Source organism: Gouania willdenowi, chromosome 1, assembly GCF_900634775.1.
Source record: "Gouania willdenowi chromosome 1, fGouWil2.1, whole genome shotgun sequence".
In the NCBI taxonomy this organism is placed as follows: domain Eukaryota; kingdom Metazoa; phylum Chordata; class Actinopteri; order Blenniiformes; family Gobiesocidae; genus Gouania; species Gouania willdenowi.
In genome coordinates this window covers 8940037-8965780 of record NC_041044.1, presented here as the reverse complement: position 1 = coordinate 8965780, position 25744 = coordinate 8940037, and the positions used below count along the sequence as shown (strand labels likewise).

The following is a 25744-nucleotide window of genomic DNA, read 5'->3' as shown; positions in this document are numbered from 1 at the left end:
TCTAGCAGAGACTCGCACGATCCCACAAAATAGTCGCAAGAGTCGAAAATCGGCTCAAAAATCACACAGTGTATGCCTGCCTTTACTTTACTCTGCTAAGGTTGAAAAATTCCCGTTTTAATTTTAGAGCAGCTGTTTTGTGGTTTATTTGCACGTAATTTGTTTGTTTTATAGCAGTTTTTGTAAAGCAAAGTTGGTCAAAATTTATTCCTAATGTTAATTCGGATTGCTTTCATTTATTTATTTTTGAAGGTTTTTTGTTTGTTGTACATTGTTGCTACTTTTTGTACATTAGCTGTAAGGGCTCATTCTAAGGGCTAAACACAACCATTTTATGATGCTGAAGCCACTTTAATTTTGAATAATGTTCAGGTTGTTTTGTGTTATTTGTTTCACAATTCCTTGTAACAGTTTCAGTTTCTGCTGGTCTCAGGTAAATAAACTGGCATTGAAAGAATACTTAGTGTTTCAGTCAGATTGGTATTTGTAAAGACTAATACTGAGCAGTTTGATGAAGTTGAATGAAATAACTAGTAACGGTAACTAGTTACTTTTTATCAGTAACTAGCACAACACTGCTAGTAATGCACCGAAATGAAAATTCTTGAAGAAATAGAAAACCAAGGCAGAAAACAAACACTGCAGAAAATATTTTTAGTACTGTTGCATTTATGGCTTTGTATGTTACTAAACTAACTAAAATAAAACATTACAATTGTATAAATTAATATTTATAAAAATGTATTTACATATTTAGCAATGACATTCTAACAATAATATAAAATGCTAAATATGGTAAACTTGACCCATTCATGTATGCATTGAATAATAATGTACAGGCCTATAACTGATTGTGCTTCTGAAAGAGTCAAATTAAATCAGTTGTAATGAAGACCAGAGGATCTCTGTGAAATGTGCGCTGAGAGACTAAAGCTGAATTCATGTTGCTGATGTGCAGTCAGGATTTTTTTTGAGCCACGTGTCAGGCGTTGATGTGACAGAAACCTAAATGGCACTTGAGAGCGTAACTTTGATTGTTTTACGTTTGTTTCAACCTACAACCTACACGGACATGCTAGATGACCACAGTGTTTGGTCGCATCATCCCAACATCCTGTTTGGGCTGTGTTGATTTTTGGTGGGAAAAGTGTTTCTGTCAAAAAAGGAAAAAAATATTTTAAGCCTTGTTTCCTGCTTCTGCATCATCTCCTCTGGTGGACCAATTGCCTTAAGAAGCAAGACATTGCACAAGGCATTGCATACCGCCACCAAATGTACAGTATTGACATGCTACATTCATAGAGCGTGCCTTATTTATTTGTGGTGGGCCACTATGCTACTATTGTGCATATTGTAGAGATGTAACGATTAATCGTAAGGCAGTTGAAAATCGATTCATAGGTGTCACGATTGACATCGATACTTTAAAAATTGATTCGCAGTATTTTTAAAGAGCAGAGGGCGCTATATATTTATCCCTTCTCTTGTCCAGCAGTGTACCGGCGGGCGGAATCTGCTACTACTTTCTTTTCTGGCCGCCTTCTACACTTAAACATATTCATAAATGATTCCTTACCCCTTTAGCACCTAAAGAACATCTTAAATATTACGTGAATATCTGTAAAAGTCAAGTTTTTCTATTAGCTCTATCTGCTAGCATAGCATCTCTTCTTCACTGCAAGATATCTGCATGCCAACCGACCACTGGGTTACCAGCGCCCTCTGCTGGTCCAAACAAATATCTGACGTAAATCAGTGCAATTACTTTTTTTTTTTTAAATCCAATTGTTCATTTTTTTTATTTCATTTTATTTATTCTTTTTTCATGGTAATGCAACATAAATTGGTACAACAATCCAGAAAACACAACAATAATACATTCCATGAAAAGACCAGGAGTAGGATGAAGAAAAAATCTTATAAACTCCTACCCCATTCTTAACAAAAACGTTACAAATTAGATGGCCTCAACGATGCCAAAAGATAACAATAGCCCAGAACAGATGTAATCAACTTTCGATTTTAACAATTTTCACTTTTTTTATTATTTTTTAAATTTTATTTCTATATCTTATTATTATAAATGATTTTGCTTAAACAGTTGTTGTAAATTTAACAATTTTCACATTCATCGCTATACAAGTTAACTATGTGCACATTTTTTTGAGGGTATTTCCTGCAAAAGGTTGTTTTAAGTCATTATTTCTTCTGTTTGTCTCACTGTTTACAGTAAAAAGGGTTTGAAGTCCATGCGATAACAGACAGTTTTTTGCTTTATGAACAACTAATAAAGTTTGTAAAGAAACCAAGTCCATCAGTTTGAGTAGTCCTGACCTCAGAAACAGTCCTGTCGTGTGCTCTCTTGGAGCAACTCCATTAATTATTCTTATAGCCCTTTTTTGCAAAAGAAATAAGGGCGTTAAATTAGTAATATAAGAAATACCCCATATCTCCAAACAATACATTAAATATGGCAAAATAAAGGAGCAATATAGAATTCTCATTGCCTTGTAATTCAACATAAACTTAACTTTACTCAAAACGGCAATGTTTTTACGAATTGTATTTCTTACGTAAGCTATGTGCGACTTCCACTTAAATTTTTCCTCAATGAGAACTCCTAAAAACCTAAATTCTGACACTCTCTCAATAGTTATTCCATTTAAAGTTAAATTAACACTATCAGGACATTTTTGATTTGTGAACAACATACATTTTGTTTTGCTTAAGTTTAACGACAATTTATTTTTATTAAGCCATTTCTGAAGTTGGCCCATTTCTTGTTCAACAGTTTCCATTAATGTTCCTAAGTTCTTCCCCGATACAAAAAATTAGTATCGTCCACAAAAAGAACAAATCGTAAAATCTTTGATTCCTCACAGAGGTCATTAATATATAAAGTAAAAAGTTTCGGCCCCAGCACAGAGCCTTGAGGGACTCCACACTGTATTGTTTCTAACTTAGATTCATGACCTATATCTTCTACATATTGTTGTCTATTTTCCAAGTAACTACTAATCCAGTTTAAAACTACACCTCTAATGCCATATGTCTGTAATTTAGATATCAATATACCATGATCGAGAGTGTCAAAGGCCTTTTTAAGATCAATAAAAACTCCAACTGTGTGATTTTTCTGTAGTAATGTCCTCTGTGATTTTCATCAAAGCCATAGCTGTTGAGCGGGTGTTTCGAAACCCAAACTGATCATCATGTATCAAGGAATGTTTTTCAAGAAAATAATCAAATTTTTCAACAAAGAGTTTCTCCAGAATTTTGGAAAATTGAGAAAGCAAAGATATAGGCCTATAATTTGTGAGACTATGCCTATCACCCGATTTAAAAAGTGGAACAATCTTAGCCACCTTCATTTTATCTGGAAAGAAACCTGTATCAAAAGACAAATTGATTATATATTTTAATGGTCTAATAATACAATGTATAGTTTCTTTGACAATATACATATCTAAGCCATCACTATCGCATGAATATTTACATTTCAATTTAGAGACAGTAGAAATAATTTCACTCTCACTAACTTCACCAAGAAATAGTGATTGCATAACTCTACTTTCACCTATCCAGCTTTTATTTTCGTTATGCAGTGGTATAGATTTAGCAAGATTTGGACCAACATTGACGAAAAATGAATTAAATTCAACAGCCATTTGTACACCACTTACCTCTGTATTCTGTTGGTTCATTAAGTATAATGGCAGACTACAATTCATTTTACTGCCCATAACCTCCCTTAAAACTTTCCACATTCCTTTGATATTACTTTTGTTTTCTATCAACAAATTTGTATAATAATCTTTCTTTGCACGTCTCATTACGGTAGTCAACTTATTTTTATAGGCTTTATATTTTTTTTCTGCATTTACTGTCTGATATTTTACAAAGTCGCAATAAAGCTTATTCTTCTTTTTGCAAGATTTCAATATACCCTTTGTTACCCAAGGCTTGTTGTTTTTTTTTTTGCTATATCATTCAATATTTTTGTTGGGCAATTTTTATTATATAACTATAGATACTTTTTAAAAAATGATTCATAAGCCTTATTTACATTATTTGTACTATAAACATTGTCCCAGTGTTCTTTCATAAGATCATCCCTAAATGTATTTAGTCTTTCTTCAGTTCTTGACCGAAGAACTTTACTGCACTTTTCTTTGTCTGTTTTTACTTTACAAAAATTAGTTACAAATATAGGTAAATGATCAGTTGTATCATTTATCAGAAGACCACTTTTGACCGTTTTTTCAAAAATATTAACAAAAATGTTATCAATTAATGTGGCACAACTGGAGGTTATTCGGCTAGGCCTGGTAATGGTTGGATAAAGGCCTCTGCTATACATTAAATCTAGGAAATCTGAACTACTAGTATGATTAGACACATTCAAGAGATTTACGTTGAAGTCTCCACAAATTATAGACAGTTTATTTTCATTCATCCCAACTAATAATTGCTCCAGCTTGTTATTAAATGCTGTTATGTTGGACCCTGGAGTTCTATATATGCATGTGACAACAATATTCCTCTGTTTATTCATTTCGATCTCAACAGTTAAACATTCCATTAAATCTTCTGTTGCAGTAGTCATACACTCAATTGTTTTGCATTTCAGCTCACTGCTAACATAAAGAGCAACCCCCCCTCCTCTCTTCTTGATCCGATTGACATAAAACAATTAATATCCCTCAAAATGAAATTCCGCATCCTTCTCATCCGTTAACCACGTCTCAGACAGAGCTATGACAGTAAATTTATTTTGTAATGTGTTCAAATAATCATGTATTTTACTAAAATTTGAATACAGGCTTCTACAATTCAAATGAATAAGAGAAAATGAACCAACTGTTTCTATATTATTATTAAATTCTGCGTCTGTATAATATTTACATGTATCATTTATGTTTGGAAATAAATTTGATTCGGAATCCAGTTCATCATAGTCATATACACTTGTGTTTTCAGCTTGTGTAAGTATATGTTCAAACACTGCGGACATTGCACTTAATTATACAAATAAGCACTAGCCACAATGTAGTCTCCACATACCTTAATCATCGACTGTTTTATCATTTTCATAACTGTTCAAGGAAAGTCGAAGAGATTCAACCCTGGCTGTTATTTTCTCAGCTGGAGCATGCTTGCTCCTACTGCGGGGGGACTGCCATCCCGCAGCACGCAGCGCTGAGTCCCAATTCGGCTTTTTTCTTGGGACTTCCATCGTTACACCAAAGTCCTTTAGACCCTCAGCTGCTTCTCGTGGGTTTTCAAAAGTCTTAGTCTTTCCATCCTGCAGAAACGGCATGAGTTTTGCGCGGTAGAGAACGCGAGACTTGATTTTTCGCTCCTGGAGTTGTTTCCTTGCACTCCTGTATTTTGCGCACTCCTTGAACACTTCGGTGGTGTAATCCTCGTCAAAATATATCCTTTGATCGTTAATACGAATGTCCTTTAGTGACCATGCAGCATGCAGCACTCGTTGTTTCTCCTTAAAACTGCGAAAACAAACGATGATAGATCTGGTGAAGTCTGCAGCAGCACGTCCCACGGAGACACCTGTTCTCTGACGCGATGCACCCTTTCAATGTAAATCTCCTCCCGGATACGAAGCTGCTCACGAATTAGCTTTTCTATAAACACAATCATATTGCTGCCTTCTGTTTTCTCCGTTACTGAGTAAATTCTTAAAATATTTCTCCGAGAACGGCCTTCCAGATCCTCACACTTCTCCTCAAGATACTTTTGTTTACGCATCAGATGAAACAGCACTTTAGATCCATGTTACGGTCCTCGTTATCCGCAATCCTCTGTTCGGCGTCATCCACCCTTGTTTTTAATTCTTCGAAGTTCAGCTTTATGTCGCTCACCTCCTTCCTCAGCACACCAAAGTTCCCTGCCGTTTCAGTTCGAAATAGTTTGAGTTCCTTCAGTATTTCTGAAGTAGCATTGGCGCTACCAGCGCCCTTTTCCTCCACGCAGGTTTGGCTTGCTGGTGTGGTATCCAACTCGCCTCGTTTTTGGCTTGGTTTTGGCATTATTTGGCGTTCCTTTTTTCTTTGAATGATAACTTGATGTGCCAAGTTGACCTACAGTTAATCTGAGTCCACAAGCATTAGTCAATATTTCAAGTTTTGTTAAGGAACAAAATACATTTTCAGTTGCACTTTTAAAAAGAAAAATAACTATTATGCTGTTTTGCATTGTTTACGATAGAACCAGAATTTAAATTAAAAGGCTTCTTCTTCATTTGTATTATTCCTTTATTTATTTCATTCAAGATTTATTTTTAGTTAAATTGCATTGTTTTGAATAGTTTATCAAGGGATTCTTTTGACAATGAAAAATAAAAGGAAAAAAATAACGGAATATTCTTCAGTCATATGTCTACAATCCCATTTTGTAAAATAAATCGTGAGAGAATCGTATCGTGAATCGAATCGTATCAGGAGTTGAGTGAATCGTTACATCCCTAGCATATTGTGTTGTGGAATGTAATTTACTGAATCAGTCGGGTGACAAATGTGGAGAGATTAAAAGGGTGATGCAGCACCAGGCTTAAGTGTGATGGTGGCCATGAATAGAGGGAGATGACGGGTTCTTAAACCTAAACTTAAAACTGATATTTGAAATCAATGTCCCCAAGGTTTTGCCCCAATATGAGCTTATCTTGAAGCCTAAGGCATGCTTCATGCATGATCATCATCATGCGGCCCAGGACAGCCCATAATACCAACATGTGGTGCGTGCGCAGCACCAAGAGGGACACCGCCCAAGAGAGGGCAGCTGCCCACAGCACTAGCAGGCATGCAAGGGCACAGCCCGCTCCGCCCACTCCAGAAGACCCCTGACAAAACTAGCCCAGTCTGCCCGTGGAGCCCATCAGACCCGGAGGGTGCTGGGGTGCCTAATGGCCGAGCCACCGGGCAAGGCCCCACGCGCACCCTCAACCACCAACCCGTAGACCAGCCACCATCCAGCTTGATTACTCCACCCCGGACGGCATAAGGACAGTGACCTAAGCCCTGCTGCTCACCAGTCAACATGAATGCCCCACAGTGAGTGACGGACGGGCTGCCGCTCCTGGGAGGAGACACACCATTGGCACTCACCCAATGCAGAGCAGCAGCTGTGAAAGCCCGGACCCACTGGCCTGTAGACAGCAAGACAGCCCTACCAACCTGTTCAAGGCACCCCGACCTGCCGGGACAGCAGGCGCCATCCCCTGCAGATTGCACCATCCTGAGCCATGCACAGCGCCCACTCCCCGTGCTGGCCCACCGTGGAGACCACACCCAAGACCAGTTAGAGATGAGACCTGCAACCAGCCGCACAACGCAAAACCGATACAGCATGGATAGATACCGGAATGTGAGTCCCCAGCCTGATCCCTAACTCCCCCCCCCCCAAAGGCCCACAGCCCTGCTGCCCCCCCACCGCACCATCAAGATGTGTTTAAGCTCCGCACGGCAGCCCAACCATCTACGGAGCCTTGATTTTGGACGTTGCTCCTAGAGCAGTTAAGACCACAAGACCCACAACAGTGCTACAGGTGGGCACACACAAACATGGGCAAACAGACCCTGCTCTACAGCCATGAGCTTCAGAAAACCAACTCACACATACCAGCGAGATGGACACGCAGCAACAAGGAGTCACATAGTGAGGGCACATGTCATACACGCATAACTTTATTAACCCTCTGATTAGACCAGAACCAGCTTTTAAACACAGAGCAACAAGAATCACAGCTGTTGAACGCAGTCCACAACCGAGCTGTTAATCAATGCTCATTGACGGCTGAGAGATTACTACGTGCAAGTCCCTCCTACCAGCTTTTAAAGGAGAGGTGGAGCCAACAATGCTTATTCGTGACACAAAAAGCTTGAGAAACATCACAAACTGCTATTCTCAGCCAATAGCAAAATCAAATTGTTAAAAACAGGTTTTAAGCCATAGAAGGCTGTCACTCTTACATTTTACAACAAAATACGACAAAATTGAATACTTGACTGCTGTGTTTTCCTGTATCATCACAACATCCTTTTTCGGCTGGGTAGTTCAGGTGAATAAAAGTGATTTGATCGAAAACTTTTGAGCCATTTTTCTCTGATAGGTTCTAATCATGATCGACAACAGGATGTTTGCTGCTTCATGATGTAGGACTGCAGCTTTCAATGATTTTAACAGTTGATTAATCACAGACTGTGGAAGAATGTTATCAATAAGTTATCATCCATTATATCAATTATTACTTATAAAATAGAACCAATTTTTTTCTTTGTCTATTTGTGTGTTGAACTCATCCTGTGCTAGTATATGGGTGTCTTTCTACTTTTTCTTCTTATTATTGTTATTGCGTACTTTTTTGACTTAATTCAGTCCATGCTTATCGCCACATTCCCTGTTTCAGGATTTCTATGATGAGCAGGGGGTGTTTTCAGAAAGTTTCTGGCCCCAAAGTGAACCTCCTCAAGCTATGGCTTTTAACCCAAGAGGAAGGGTCAACAAGTTACCGACTCCACCTCCAACCACACAGTCCATCAACAACCAGGTCAGTATTGTTAGTGTTGCTATATTTATTTAGCTTTATTTTAGGATGTGCCACAGTTTCATGCAAGTGCCTCAAAGTAGATATGAGAATGAGTGTAAAAATTTACAAGTAGATCTCGGCTCAGTGTGTTGCATACGTATGTTGAAAAGTCAACATCACCAAAACAGTAAACTGATGTTTTTTTTGTTTGAAGTATCAGTGAACGTTATATATCAGTTTAATACTAGAGTGGTTTTAAAAAGCTTGTCTGTTTTTTTTTTTTTTTTTTTTTTCTTCTGGTAATTTCCAGGTCTGAGGTGCTGAAATTTTAGCCTGGACTAATTGGAAAATCTACTTTTAAAAGCAAGAAAGTTCTGTGTGCGTGTGTGTTTGTGGAGCGAATATCTTCCCGACGCGGTGTCTATTTGACCTGAAACTTTGTCAACAATTTCCACATACCCCAAGTGTGTGCATCTGTTATTTTAGAGTAATTTGCTGTTGCAAAACATTCAAAATGTTTATTTTAATTTTAAGATTACTCTCTCTCTCACACACACACACACACACACACACACACACACACACACACACACAAAGTTTAAACAAACACACAAATACTCTGTCCTAAACTCTCACATATTAAAAGCATCCATTTAATCTTGTATTAATGTACACTAAGACTAGCTCCACAAAAGCATTTATTGATCCAGAAATTAAACTGATCTCACCTTTATAGGCTCAATTTCCTCCTTTGTTTTCAAATCCCTTTCAACCTCCATCCATGGTGGTTTTTATCATCCAAGAGTCTTCATTTTCAATAAATCCACTGCTATGTGGTCTGTTTTAATTTTTCTTTCTTTCTCACTCAGACTTTGGTTCTCTTTCTTTTCCTTGTGTCGATTTCGACAAAACAAAGCGGCATCTTTAATGTTTCAATCACGTGTGAGGAAAATTAAATTTACCGACACAGGCTGTAAAGAGCAACATCTTATCTTTCATAAACTGATGGTATTTCTCTGATAGAGCAAATATGAGCAGTTACGGTCATTTAAATTAACGTTTTGCGTTAACCCAGTTTGTTTGTATAATCCAGCCGTGAAAAGAGCATGTGTCTGGGTAAATCTTGACGTTTAGTTACCCTACACAACAGAAAATATGAAATTAACAGCATGTACTGTCAACGACAAACCCAGAATCGCTTAATGATGACGTAATGCCATATATGTGTCGTAAATGAACGTGATGACGTGTTTGTTTGTGGGAACCGAGTTGAGCTGGTGATCACGTCCGTTCTACCGTGCCAGAAAAGGGACAGGGAGGGGGGGATTCCTGCTGTGAGCTTGTAACGGCCCAAGCTGGCAGTATGAGTACACCCTGAAACTCAGTTCTGAGGGCCGGATTCACAAAGATCTCAAATAAAGGGTGGTTATTAAGTTGCTTCCCTAAATCCTTCAGTGACGCAGTGTCCTCACCTGCTGCTCGGGATTCACTAAGATTGCAGCAATCATTAGTGCATGAGCAGAGCTGGTGCAGACCGCCCCCTATTTAAATGAGCGGTTTGCTCGTTTAATGTGGAAACGTCAGTGCGCACAAGCGCTGACATTTGAGGCAGATGGACTTCTCTGTCTGCTACACAAATGTTTAATAATGTAGAAAATTAAATAAACAAATAAAATGTTTTTTTTTTTTTCAACAACTTTAAAACCTAATGATATTTTTTTTCCCTCATTTATGTGGGTGCCTCATCTGGTCCTGTAGCTGTAGCTCTGATTAGTCCATGAAAAATAGGCATATTGGGACAAAAACCATCCTATTGATCGGAGTTAATACAGTTACACAGTCTGTCAATCGGTCTGCATTATTTGAAGATGAACTACTGACCATCATCTAGCGCGCTGTGTCTCGCACACTCTCAAACCACCATCAGTGATCATGCGTAAATTACTCATCTGATTTTTCTGATTCTGGCCTGACATCAATACGGCACGAGACAGCTGAAACATGGAGAGAAAGGAGCGATATTGCTCCATGGTGATATCCATATATCCATTTCTGCGCACAGCAAACCTCTTTTTTTTTTTTTCTCTCTCACACACACACACAAACTTACCGGAGCCTTTTTCATCTCCGCTGTGTTTTCTGTCCACATTTACGGCAGTGAATGATGTTTGCATGTGTCTGTGTTTGCACCTCATGTATTGCTCTACTGTAACAATTTTAACTCGTTGCTCCGCTGCGCAGCATCTCAGCTGATTTCCTTAAAGGGACAACGTCCTGACTGTGTTTAAAAAATACTTTCAGCAACTCAGAGCTGCCCTGAAAGAAGCAACATGCATTTCAGCCTTAATGAAGGAAAAAGTCAAAAGTGGAACAAAATGTTGATCTTTTGCTGCTAATGATTATTAAAAGGGTCTTTGTGGGATTGTCTATTGCCATTTTGGGGAAAAATATTGAGATATGAATATTGGTTCATATTACCCAGGCCTAATGTAACCAAAGCAGTAACGTTTTGTCTTGTAATAGATATGATTGTCCAAACTGTGTTAAATGAGGGGTTCAAAAAACTGCTTAAAGTAGGATTTTATTAACATGAATGTTACCTCAATAACAAATGGAAATCACTAGACTGATCTGCTGCCTTGTTATGTAGCAAGTGTTGCTAATGCTACACCACTTTAGTTAAACAAAGTAAAAAGACTGTGACTAAAAGAACTTGTCAGACTTTTTGTTTGATGTTATTTGTACATGGAACCAGTTTGCTAAATTTCTTACATACATTTTTAAAAATGTTTGAAAAGTACCCTGACTTAAATTATCTTTTATTTGTTTTTTTACCATTAAGGGCGATGATTTCAAGTAAGTGAATTGGTTTGTTTACTGGTAAATAACTTAAAAATAGTGTAAACCATCTGAATGAAAAAATCATGATGATGTTCATGTAGAAATGATCACCTTCACATTAAACACATGAGTTTGTCTGAATAAATCTGAAATATTATTGTATTGCTGAAGTCATCTAGTTACTGAGAAGACCGGGTGATTGACAAATGGGAAACTTTTGCATAAAAAAATTCACTGAATCCACTCTGGTACAAACAAACAGAAGTTTTATGGCTTTAAGTTTCATTGTTCTTGAGTGTTTCTTTATTTGTGATTCTTTTTTGGGCCCTGCCTACACAGTTTGATTGGCAGGTGTTCTGAGGCAGACCAACATTTCCTTAATTAATTTTTGCAGGCAGTGGGATTCAGTCTCTTATGTAGTGCAAATTAAAGAAAAAAAGAGAAAATTGTATTTCTTTCTAAGTCACCTGTTGACAATATACATTTGCATTTCAAAAATGTCTTTATGTAAATGAAAATACTGTTAACAGATGTTTGTGTCTTTATTTACAAACACTGTAGTTATATCGGGGTCATTCTATGTCATTACAACAAATTTTCAGGACATCCCACGCACAAAAGTATTGTTTTGGATTTCAAGAGACTGTCACCCAAGAACCAATGCTTATATCTGACTAATCATTAGTGATTTGAACAGTCTATGTACATAGCTCAAAGATGATCAAATTACAGGGAGCTGAGACATATGTAAAGTTTTTTTACTGAAGGCCTAAACATATTAGAGCTCGAAACCCAGACAAACCTTTTTTCCACATTTGAGGGCCTTGCATATCCACCGGGTAGGATGTATAGCAGATCTTTTTGTATATTCTGAAAGAGTAGGTGGAGCTGCATTCCAAAACAAATGTCAGTTTCCTATGTGGAAGTAAAATAAGGATGTGCAAACATTGAAACATACCCCCCTCACTAAATTGACCATATCTTAAAAATATTAACCTGATCAAACTAAAAATGTACAGTGAGCCTATTAAATAATCACTGAACAGTTGGTAAAAATGTCAGAGTTTTCTGAGATTAAAGTGTGGTGGGGCCATTTATTGAAATGACATGGAATGACCCACTGATGCTCAATTCAACTTTGATTTCAGAGATAGTTTAGATAAAATAAACACTCAAAGGTACCAAGGCCTTTTAAGATTTTTAGATGCTTGTTTTACTTGATAAGATCATGTGCATTATTTCCCAACAACAAATATTAGGAACAAACCGACCTTTTTTTTCCTCCAAACTTTTGGTATTCTTCCTTTCTACCTTTCCACTGCTCCTCTGCTCTTGTGAACTTGTAAACCTTATTTATTAACCATATTTTACTGAATCCCTTTTTTGCCTCGTCTACTCCATCTCACTTCTTTTGGATTTCCTGTCTAGACAGTCCTCAACTCTAATCATTTCACAATTTAACTGATTTTGGTCTTTCATGGGAATAAAACATTCTGTGAACTCAAGCTAGAAGTATGCCACTGGATCACATCAAACTAGCTTTTTAAATAAAGAACTAGCACATAGACACAACATTTATATACCTAATTGTGTCTGTTGTGTTTTGTAACACTTGTAATTGTACAGTATTATCTTTGTATATTGTTGATGCATAAACATGCATGTGTTTGTGCTGACTACATGCAAGAAAAAAAATTTCCCTCGCAGATTAGTGAGTGTATCTTGGTCAGTCTATCCAGTACACACGAGTGATATCTTGGTATGTGAGGAGATTTTCCTCTTGAGCTCATGTCTGTATTGAATTGCTCCTCAGCTTCTGTTCCAGTACCCAGTGAGTCAATCACAGCCGGCTCCTTTCTACGTGGGGGGACCCATGGGTGGGATGGACACCATGGCAGGGACAGAGCCCAGTCAGCCGGCTCCACCGCCAGCATCGATGACCCCGGCCCCGCCTCCATCCACCTCCTGCTCTGCTGGACCATCCCCTTCCTCCCAGGGATCTGAGACCTCGTTTGACTGCACGCACTGTGGCAAATCTTTGCGTTCCAGGAAGAACTACAGCAAACATATGTTCATCCACTCCGGTGAGTTCCCTTTGAAGCTGGTAAAGAGAATAAATTGGAATCAGAATTACTTTAATGATTACAGGGAGAAATTACTTTAAGAAGAGATTATCTCTTTACTAATGTAATTGTTTCTGTCATTTCTGTTTTGGACATAAAATGAATAGTTGATCAACACAGTTCATAAAATTAGTAGAGCGGCGATGGGTCTGTGCGATATCATACTTTTTGTTTATTTTTTTTTTTTTTAAGCCCGAACTCATTACAGCCCGACACTATAGTCTAATAATTTAATTTCTGGTTCTATAATAAAAAATGCAAAACTGCATAATAGTTCCTTTTCTTTTTAAAAGTGCAACTGAAAATGTATTTTGTGCCTTAACAATTGGACATTTAAAAAAAAAAACAGTCTGCACTGTATTTACGTCAGATATTAGTTTGGACCAGCAGAGGGCGCTGGTAACCCAGTGGTCGGTTGGCATGCAGATATCCTTGCAGTGAAGAAGAGATGTTATGGTAGCCGACAGAGCTAATAGAAAAACGTGACTTTTACAGATATTCACGTAATATTACAGATATTCTTTTGGCGCTAAAGGGGTAAGGAATCATTTATGAACCTGTTTAAGAGTAGAAGGCGGCCAGAAAGAAAGTAGTAGCAGATTCCACCCGCAGCCTACACTTTTAGATGAGAAGGATATATAGCGCCCCCCGATGTTTAAAAAAGTACTGCGATTAAATTTTCAGAGCATCGATGTGAACCGTGATACCTATGAATTGATTTTTAACTGCCTTACGATTAATTGTTACATCTAGTTATATATCTAAATAAGAGTCAAAGATGAAAATACATTTACTGTTAGTATGTCAATTAGATTACATTTAAAAACTAGAAAAGCACTTGGAGCAGACATCCGCCAAGCAGCTCAAGCTCAGCGAACACGCTCCGGTCACGGTAACATGGTAAACTCAGGATTACCATGATCAACATTGAGCTGTGTTACCATGACTACCTGTCAACATTGATCTGTTGACTCTGAGAGAACCTGACATCATCAGCAAAAACTTCCACAGTGTGGATGAGAAAATGAATGGGATATATATATATATATATATATATATATTTTTTTTTTTTTTTTTTTGGTTGCCAGAATACCATTAAAATGTAATCACCTGTTCCTTGTCCCATTTATTTATTTTCCTGAAAATTCCATTCAAATCTGTTCATAACTTTTCAAGTTATCTTGCTAGCACACTGACAGATAAACGGAAGGTAAAACATAACCTTCCGGGATGTTGGCGGGGGGCCTTGGGGTTGGGGGTCAGTGGCGGATCCTCGACTCCTTGGGGCTTTTCGGGTTTGTATGTGGCTGCCTCTCTCTTGGGATCTTGGGGGCGTCTGCGGGGCTGCTCGGCCGTGGGGGGGCTGCCTGGGGCTCCCTGGCCCCCGCTCTTTCTGCTGGCCTGGCTGCATCTTCGGGCCCGGGGCAGCGCTTGGGTTTGCAGTAGTGGTCCTTGCACATACATTGGTCTACGATGCACTGGCAGGTTTTGGGCTGTGGGATAAAACTCGTACTGGGCTTAACCTTAGACACAATGATCCCGAATACCTGTTTTAGGTATAAGCACTCACTCCTTCCCTCTGTTCACAGCCACCACCATCATACCTAAGTTTCACACCTGTCACCAGACTGGCTTGATTACACAACACAATAAGCACAATATGCACAACTATAACATCACATCTCACACTCTCTAAAGTAATCAACTCTTCCCCATCCTTTACAATTCCTACTTTGAGTCTCTCCTCCTTGTCCCCTCTATACTTTTTTATACATTGAAGATTTTTTTCGTCACAAATCTATTAGTTTTGGAATAACAATAGAAGCAATAAAAACTATAAAAGGTAGATTTCTGTAATACGATTAATCAATTAATGTATTACTAAAAGAATCGTGAACCGCGGCACTAGAACGAATATGACTGGCAGTGCTACTTTAACAGATATGGTGGTATTGTATCATCTTCTAATTAAAGTTGTTTTCCATTACTTATTTTTTGTAACTGATAGTAAAACAAGTTTCTCTAAACAGCTTTGTTTTTGTTGTAGTCACAGCAGGAAGCTGCACACTGGGCTTTACACCATCATGTTTTTTTTGGCCGATCAACAATCAGTGAGTTTAAGAAAATGATCACCAATCCGATTATATGAGGAGGGATGGGAACCGAATTTTGTACTTTTTTAAGTATTGACCGAATTCCTTTGGACTACCTGGTGCAGATTTACGTAAAATCAACCTGTACCTGTACCATGTTTTGGTACCTATAGATGCATCCTTGTGACTGTGAGGAAGTGGAGAAGGCGATTTCCCCTTTCACAGGTGCATAGTGGAGGTGGGGCGCACAAACACACGCCTGTGTCCACCAACCTCCTGAAATGGACAGAAATATAAGAACCGCCTCGATCTGCTGTCTGCTCTTTAATCAGGCTCTTCTTCACCCTGCGGCTGCACTGCCTGAATAAACAAAACTAGTTCTGGTACACAGAGACGCAAACAACAGATGCTAACTCCGCTTTCATTGCCGGTAGACTCAGGAAGCAGACCATGCCCAACGCTTCGCTCCGACCGACAGATGCAAATTAATTACTATAAAACCGTGTCACGTAGAGCAAACATGTCATTGATATGGAACGTCTTTGGATTAATTGAGACAAAACAATGCAATGGAAGCATCTACAGAAAGTTCCATCACGACAATGACGTCATTGATCGGATCAACAAATTAAGACATTCCAGCTGATCACATTAATTGCATAAAATGCAGAACATATAATATTGTAAGCCTACTGCTCACAGTAAGAAAGTCACTGCAGCTTGTTACACTGTCATACCCTATTCATTAAGACTCGGTAAATGATTTTTTATTTCTGTTAAAACAAGACCAGAGGGTTTGATGTTGAATCACGTGTCGTCATTTCATAGCATCTTGTTTAGCCTCCAACTGAAGAAATTATTTTGACTGATGTCATGATTTGAATTTTGGTTTCTTTGCCTGCTCGTGTCTCCAGGTCAGAAACCTCATCAGTGCTCAATCTGTTGGCGCTCCTTCTCCCTGCGGGACTACCTCCTCAAGCACATGGTGGTGCACACCGGCGTCAGAGCCTTCCAGTGCACCATGTGCGGCAAACGCTTCACCCAGAAAAGCTCGCTCAACGTGCACATGCGCACTCACCGTGCTGAACGCACCTTCCAGTGCAACGTGTGCCACCGGGCCTTCACCCACCGCACCCTGCTGGAGCGCCACACCCTGCAGCACACCCACCATGCCCCCCAGACCCCAGGCCAGGGGCAGGGGCGTGGAGCCGACATGACCTCACCTACCAAGCACAGCCCTCCAGCAATGGGAGGGCCCTCAGGTATGGCTGGTGCGACTGGCATGGTTGGCAGCATGGCCAACATGCCCACTCATGGAGCTTCCTCCACCTAGGCAGGGAGAGAAAGAGGATAGCGAGCCCATTCCTAAAACCAACATTTATTTGGTCCTAACAGCCTTGTTGATCTTGTTTGTTGGGATTAGCACTCGCAGCTTCCCTTATTATCATAAAAGCCACCTTCAATCAGGGTTCCTACACAGGGCAATAAGGGCCTTTACAGAAAAAAAATATTGATGAGGTGTTTTGAAATTGCACAAAAATCCTGGGAAACCTTGGGAGTAAAAAAAAAAGGTTTTCTCTGTAGAAACCCCTTTTTAAATAGTTGTCTTTTAGTGTGTTGTAATGTTTGTTACTGTGACGACTAATCGTAAGCTATAAAGCAACATCGCTAATGATCATACGCTTTAAGTAGCCATCCAAAAAAAAAGTCTTGAATTTTGTAACATTGTGTAGGAACCCTGTTTTAAAAAGAACTGAGAGTCACCAAAGAGGTTAGGAAGACAGTGCACAGTTTGGGAGTGGGTAAATATGTCACTAGGTGGAGGGGTTTTGACTATTGTTAAAAGGAAATGCAGGAAGGGTAAGATATGTTGGTAAACGTTAAAGTTTGGTTCACATTCAATTCATATGATTCAACTTCAGTTACTTTTTTTTAAGGTTTAAAGGTGTTTAAAAACTAATGAGTAAACCTATTTGGACTTCCCAATAACCTCATTCTTCTATCAACCTTAAATTCTAAAGGGTTCCCATGGCTTTTAGGAAAGTTATGAGGGAACAATAAAGCAAAAACTACCATTCAAACACAGTTTTTTTTATGCATTGACTTAGCACCTTTGTAGTTGTAAAGTTTGAAGGACATTTGTGCCATTGGTTTATTTACTTTCACTCACATGACTGCGCTTAATAATGTCAACAGGTTTTGTTGGTAAAATCTGATTATCTATAAATAAAGAATCATGCAATTTTGGGCCATTTGGGCTGAATTTCAATACATCTGAGCGCTAAAGCGTTTTCTAAGCAGAGGTTCAGGAGGAGCACGTGTGTTTATGTTTTGTCTTCCTGTGTCACATGACATTGACACTGTAGGTGTCAATGTCTGTATGTAAGACCCGTTCCAAGGGCTGCTGACACCTTTAGTTTAGACCATCGGGGAAATATTGATGAAATCAAACATCAGGTTTGTATGTAGTGCTATACTGTAAGTTAGCACATCATAAACAGTAAGAACACTTTTCTGAGCAATACAATTAATGAACACCGAACTTGTTGTCTTTTTCTCTCCTTCAGATAATATAAAATAAATAAAATAGACCCATTAATCACAGTGCTGTAAATTAGCACATCAAAAATAACATTGTTCATCACAAAATAAAGTCGCTTCTCGTAGTAACCCCGCCCACATCCACTTTCGTGAGAGTGGTCGACTGTCCACTACAATCATTTATCCACTCGCTTTGTTCATTTGTCACTCATTGACTTATTCATTCTGGCTCTGAACTGTGTCATCTTATCCAGTGTGTCCTAACCACTCGGTCTAGTGTAGCGTCCGAAGGACCGCAGTGGGTGCTAGCTGCTACATAGTTAGCATTGGGGTGGAAGAGCTCCGCTGGAGGCTAGAGGACCTCTTTCTTGCATAATTTGCACACAACTGGGCTTTATTTTTCCACTTGTTGTGTTTTTTAAACGAAAACTGAACACGCTCAAAGACCCCTAATGTTCTACCGTTGTAACCGATGCATCACTATTACGGGTAATAGAAGAAAGGTTCCGCTCTGTTTGGTGCACAAAAAAAAGTGATTAACTCAATTAATTTTTTTAGTGCATTATTTTCTCATATAATTAATTAATCACAATTAACGTGTTAAAGTGACACCCCAAATTTTAAACCTCATGTAGGAAGTTTAATGTTCCAAGCAGAATATTGGAGAGAAGGGTACAACATCTTCTGTCGCTGTCCATTTTGGTCTATCCTGACAAAGAAATGTGTAAATTAAACTCTCCATTTCCTTCGGTATGTCTTCAGCCTGTTAGTGGAAGAAACTCCTTAGTTCAAATGTATATTAGTGCTATAAGCTGGGGTGCACATAAGCAGGGCTCATGCTCACACAAAATATCTAATGCGTACCAGATTAAATGTTAAAACTTCAGATTCTGGGATAGGTGAAAGTAAAGACACCATTTGGGAGCTGATTTGTTTTGGTTTTTTAGCTACATGTGATTGGTCAATACATGAGCTTCTGTCTGTTGTTTGAACTAAGGAGTGGAGAGAGTTACGGCTCCAGACACAGCAGCTTGTTATACAGCACACTGTTAGGAATGAGGGAGAGAAACAGAGAGGAGCCAGTTATTAAGAGTCTTCACATGGAAGGTGAGGAAAATGACATTAAAATTACACAAGCTCCACAAAAAACATGCACAGATATTTGACACAGTCCATTATTGTGTTCAGCCTTAATTGTTTGCACTAATGATACTGTTCAAACTTTACAAACTTCAAAGATTATAAGTTCATGTAACTAACAGACTATGATCAGACTGAAAATATCCACTAATTGATTAGTTGACCTGAAATCATTGTTGTAGTTTTAGTAGTGTTGGCTTCCAAAGATTAGTGGTACAATGTGACATCCACTTGGCATTCCCAATTCTTAGAGCATTCCCATTTATTCAGTCAGACTTTAAAGGAAAATGAAACTAGTGCTTACCTATTAATGTAAATGCACCTTAAAGAATCCCCTTTAAACATTTTTGAGTTTTGAATGTCGAACCTTTTTAAAGGCACTTTTTGAATTGAGTGAATTGAAGGTGAATACAATTTAATTTGATCCAAAAGAGAATAGGAATGAAAGAAGGTTGTTGATTAATCAACAAAACGGTCAAAGCAGAAAAAGACTGGGTGGGGGGACGGGGGGGGGGGTGTTGGCTGAAACTCAGCAGCATGAATGAACTTCACCATCATCTATCAGACCGCTTTGAAACATTTTCCACAGGTGCCACCGCTCGGCCCCAGGATCATATACCTCGAACCAGAACGAGCCAGAACGGCTCAGACGGACACTTTTTTTCCTCTTATGAAATGTTTGGAGAACATTTCAGCATGTTTTACACACACACACACACACACACCTACAATTACCTCGGTGGTCCAAAGACAGGCATTATGCTTCACATCTTTTAAGCTACATCAAATGAAGAAAGGATGAAAATAAAATGAATTGGTTTTGAGTTTTAGAAGCTAGCTAAAGTACTTCTGTGTAAAGTCCCTGTACATCATTCTAATGCTCAGTTTGTTCTTTGTTGCTCACGTGATTTTTTTGGTGCAGAAATTACATGGAAATGTAGAAAAAGAAAAAATGATCTGAAGTGAAAGAACCATTCAGTGGGAGGTGGAGCTTTGATGAATACCTATGACAAATCAATGACAAATATTTTCAGGATTTTTTTATTGCGGGTTTTGTTGTGTTTGTCTTCGGGCTCCTGTTAATAATAACTGGGAAATGTTTGTTACTTAAAAGCTTTTCTAAGAGCACTATTAAAAACCCTTTTTAATGTTTTAGTCAAACTAAATTAATCATTAATTGTACAATCAATCACCCCTTCAAGTTTTGACATAGTCAAACTTGTGATAATGTTAATTATCACTTTAATATTTATTACAATTTGATCTCTATGCACAATTGATTTTGCACATCATATTACTTAGACCTAGATGTTGTTGTCCCCTAAAGTATTTGGCCGAAGATTGTTTTATATTTTTGAAGGTGATCTTTAAAAAAAGACCCTCGTGTCCCTGATTTTTGCTGCTTTTCCCTCGATGTTTGTTCGTAGCAGCATCTTATAATACTTGGTATCTTGACTTAAGCTTTGTAAAAGCCTTCTGATGGCCAAGATTTTTTAAGTGGACCTGAATGAGAAATGAGGCGTTTTTGAGTTAATGAACTTTGTGAGCGATTAGACATTTTAAGAAAGAAAGAAAAAAAAAATCACTTTAAAAAAAAAAAAAAAAAAAAAAAAAGATTAAAGGTGAATCCAGGCAGGACATAGATTAAAGTCTTACCTGCATAGATCTCACTCTAAATACTGACATGAAATGTCCTTCTTTATTACAGAAAAATGACTGCTTATTGTACTAAACAGGCCTGGCAAGGTGAGTTTGTTGGCCTCTGTACCTCAGTAGTTCTCCAATATTCTCCAATAATATTGCTAGGGGATAAGCAAAGGTTATAGTAGTTTTCCTCCAAGTTGCTGTTTGTTATAAGCTATAAAAACCATTCAAAGGCCAAACCCTTGGTGCTTTTTTTAAAAAAACAAAAAAAAAAACGTTACCTCATTTACCAGTTGCCAACAACCATGCCGTGGTCTGGGTTTGGTAAATAAGCAGTGTTTAGCTCTTTCACATGTTTGATCTCTCCTCAGCAGTGACAGTGACTTTGGTGCATTTTGTCTGAGGCGGACCCTTGTACAGTACTGTATTATGTGTGCTTTCAAGCCATGTCAGCTCATTGTAACCTACTGTGTTCTGCCTCTCTTTTCTTTTTCACTTGTTTTATTGAGAGGGATGATAATTGCTTCTTTTATGTTACATCATTGTTTCTTTAACAGAGGTTAAAATGTCATTTTATAAAAGAAAAAAAATCACTTTGTCATTGTAATGCTACATCTTTTATGTTGCGAAAGACTAAAGGCATGATTTTAAAGTTTTTCTGAGAATGTAGATGTTGTACTCAATGAATTAATTGAATTTTAAAAATGAGTGATTTTAAAGATCTTTCTCCAAATAAAAGTCTTCTATGGCTTCAGGCCAGCTGCTTGTTCAATGTTTCAATTCTTTCATGTGAAGGTTTATTTGAAATTATTTCTTCAACAAGTTCTGATGAACTACGGCCGGACCCGTAGAATAGCACGTACCACATTCCTGAGAATTCAGTGAAATGACTCGGTTTTTACAGTTGGTCGCACCAGCACAGAATTTGGGGGTGTACAGCATAGCCATGCATGCTGATGAATAGTTGACTTAACTGGCGTACCGTAGTTTTGATGACTTTAGATATTTGCAAAATATTTTCAGGTTTTAGTGACAATGTTAGGTTTTTCTGCGACAAGCAGTGGCTGAAATAACAGGTCATTTATTTTATATAATTTTAAAAGAAGACATAATTTTTTTTTTAAATAACAGCAAAGCATAACAACAGGTTACATGTATTCTGTTTTTTTTTTAAAATTTTGTTTAAAGGCTGTACTTGAATTAACTTAACAGTAGGTGTTTGTAGGGGTCTGCAACCTTTACTCTACAAGGAACCATTTTGCCTCATCTCACCTGGATTAAAGTCCTCATGGAGCCGAAAAAATACCCTCTCAATGAAGACAATACAGTGTATTAAATTCTATACAGTTAAAATTATGTAGAATAATGTTTGATTTAATTTGATTTGATTTTATATTGAACATGTAAATGGAAACTTAAAAACAGTTTAAAATTAAATTAAATTGACATCAAGAAATAAAACAGTATCTTGCATCTTCAATTCTTACACATCTCAGTTTACATGAACACAATGTTATATAGAGAAGATTTTTTTTTTAAATTATTGTATTTGAAAGTCTACAAAAAGTAACTTGAATTTGATAACACATGATCATGTGGTCAACACATGATAACTGCTCATTTCTGCCACACATAAAACATGCAGATTTAACCTGCACATTGGTGGTTAAATGAATCTGTTCCCACACAATTAAAATCTCTATTTGCTACCACTATACTTTTTTGTTGGTTTAGTTGTCTTACCAGGGATTTAAAACTTAAGGTTAGCCACAGGTGAAGGAAAGTTGATAATCTGTAGATTTTGCTGGAGGTGAAGTAGGAAGGTGCTGAGTCATTGCACTATGTGATTTATTTTAGGTTAACAAATTGTTATATCTTGATTTTATTTGTCATTAATCATTAATAGCCTCTGTAAAAAAAAACTATTTAAATATTTATTTTTAATTTTTTTTAAACTATAGGGAGCAGTTGCATAAGAGTCAAAGGGCCACATTAGGCTCCAGAGCCGCAGGTTGGAGACCCCTGCTCTGAGAGAACCACAGCTAAACATCTGTCCTAGCATCATAGTCCATGCTGGTTCTGATGAGCGTGTACGCTCTATCGTTGCGCTCGGTACGTTCTTCCTTTTTATGCCCTCAATGTGAGCGCGCACTCAGTGATGGGCTCGTTATGCCTGGCTCCGTTCGCGGACCACGCACACTCCGAAGGAGTGCATTTGTGTTTATACTCGGGATATTCACCGTTGCATTACACTCAGACAAGTTGTGTGAGCACGCACCTCACCCGCAGCACGGAGAGAGAAAGAAAGAAGTCTACTCTGTGGGATTTCAGCCGCTCTGTCCAAAATATGGTCACCATACTCGCACGGATGCGACCAGATAAAATTTTCACTCGCACACACTGAAAATATACTCGCATATGCAACCATTTTGGTCGCAGTCTTTAGCCCTGTATGCTACGTTGAATTACCTTTGAAACGATTTATCACTCGACTGTGTTCCAATAAATTTAGGAATTACCGGAAAAGGGGGTGCTACCCCACACTTTCAAAAAGGTCTCCGAGAGGCTCTTGACATCTGCTCATCGAATCTCCATGTCAAATTACAGTCCGATTCAATGAGCATTAGCAGAGGAGTAGTCATTGCGCCCCCGTGGCATATACGGAGTAATGGGCCTCATTCATATATTGGTATGTGTCAATGATTCGGTACCACCAACTGTCATAATAGTTGACTCGCAAATAAATGGGAAATCAACTTTATTTTTTTTTTCTTTTGGGGCCCCTTGAGGTATAATCATAATCTACGTTGAATTACCTTTGGAACGATATATCACACGATTATGTTCCCAGAAATTTGGAAATGACAGTAAATTGGGGGGGGGAGGTTTTGGGTGTCATCATATTCATTCATAGAGTATTCATACCAAACTGCATACCGATCTAACGAGAACTAACGCCATTTGAAGAATGGGGCCCCCGGGGTTTCACCTGGAGCCCACGTTACACTACAGGGTAATGGGCCCCATTTATATATTAGTATGTGCCAATGATTCGGTATCACCAACCATCATAATAGTTGACTCACAAATAAATGAGAAATCAACTGAATTTTTGGGGCCCCTTGAGGTCTCTCTGGGCCCTGAATCGAAAATCGTGCTCAGGGCATCGATGCGTACACATCCATAGATTATACCTACCAAATTTCAGCCCGATCCGTTCACGAATAATGAAGGAGTAGCGATTTGAACTAGTGTACACAACAACAACAAGAAGAAGAACAAAGTGAGTGGAGTTTTGAGTCCGATAGCCCGGCCTAAAAACTGCATTTGTAGATAAACTTGTCAGCCAAAACATAACAGAGCTCTACCTTAACTTCCAAAGGTCACTTGTCATGTATGACAAATGGGGCATCCAATCGAATTGCCACGTGGCAAGTTAAGATTTTGTTTCTAAAACTATATATCACTGATTTAGATGGTTAACCATTCAGTTATCAGTTAGATATTTCAATCAATCTCAATCAATCTTTATTTGTATAGCGCCAAATCATAACCAATGGTATCTCAAGGCACTTTACAGTAGAGCAGTCTTAAGGACGGACTCTTCATTTTATGGATACACACATATGCATATATACGTATATACACATACATATGTTTCCCACACCCAACATGAATTCATCATGGCGGCAAGGAAAACCTTCTGTTAAGCAGCAGGAACCTTGTGTGGATCCCATTCCTATGATGAACAGCCATCCACGTTATGCTGTGTTGGGTGTGTGCAGAGGAAAGGGTGGAGACAGAGTTGTTGAGACTCTGTAACTCCACACTAAGGATCCCACGGACCTGCAAGACAAAAGCCAGAAGGAGTACAGGAGCAAACACATAAGGGAAGAAGCAGACATAGAGGGAGTGTTTGAGAGAGGAATGGGACCCTCTCCGGTCCCTCTCTAGCCTAAATGACCTCTCTCTTAACGCCCTCTCCAACCTCTCTCCAACCGAGCATGCCAGACCCCCCCCCGGCAGTCTATGCCTATTGCATCTTAATTATGAGCTATGAGCTGGTTCCTAACTAAAAGCTTTACCAAAGAGGAATGTTTTGAGCCTAACCTTAAAGTTAGAGAGGGTGTCTGCCCCCCGAACCGTGGTTGGTAGATGGTTCCAGAGAAGTGGGGCCTGATAACTGAAAGCTCTTCCTCCTATACTACTTTTAGAGACAAATGGAACAACGAGTAGTCCAGCATTTTGAGAGCGTAGTGTTCTGGGGGGATTGTATGGCACTACAAGCTCCTTGAGATAGACTGGTGCCTGTCCATTTAGGGCTTTATAAGTGAGAAGAAGAATCTTGAATTCTATTGTTATGGTCATTTTTATATTCATCATCATATCCTCAAATGTATGTTCATGTGTACAATTTGTCATGTTTTAATACATGACGACTCCATTAATCTTTACACTTTTGAACAGCTGAATCATGATTAAACAGTACAGATCGTATTATTCTCAGTGCAGCACAGTCTCTGCCAAGCCAGAATCTCTGCTCACATGCAGACATACACTGACGCACACACTTATCAAGACAGATAAAGACTGGAGCCAAACCTTCTCATAACATCTTCATCATCCTCCAACATTGCCACAATGGGCATCTGACTCCCTCCCTTTTGTCTCTCACTGTTGGGACCTTTTCTTATCTGTATAAAAAGCTTAAGCTTTGAAACTGTTGGAGCGGGGGCGCGGCACTTCCTTCGGACGTCCGCCTGGACGGACGCTAATTTTGTTTCACTTTGTTCCATCTTGTACCTTTTTACTTAGCA

The 25744-nt window shown here is 38.6% G+C and overlaps 1 protein-coding gene across 2 annotated transcripts in view; it reads left to right on the top strand.

The window, feature by feature from the left end:
• zbtb45 (zinc finger and BTB domain containing 45) overlaps positions 1-21686 on the top strand; it is a 29545-nt gene extending 7859 nt beyond the window's left edge. For both annotated transcript variants that reach the window (XM_028450850.1, XM_028450859.1), the window contains exons 4-6: positions 8426-8566; positions 13200-13470; positions 16517-21686. In XM_028450850.1, the coding sequence (XP_028306651.1) occupies positions 8426-8566; positions 13200-13470; positions 16517-16935 (831 nt within the window). In that variant the 3' untranslated portion in view covers positions 16936-21686. The remainder of the gene's footprint in view (positions 1-8425; positions 8567-13199; positions 13471-16516) is intronic.
• The last annotated feature ends 4058 nt before the right edge of the window (positions 21687-25744 follow it).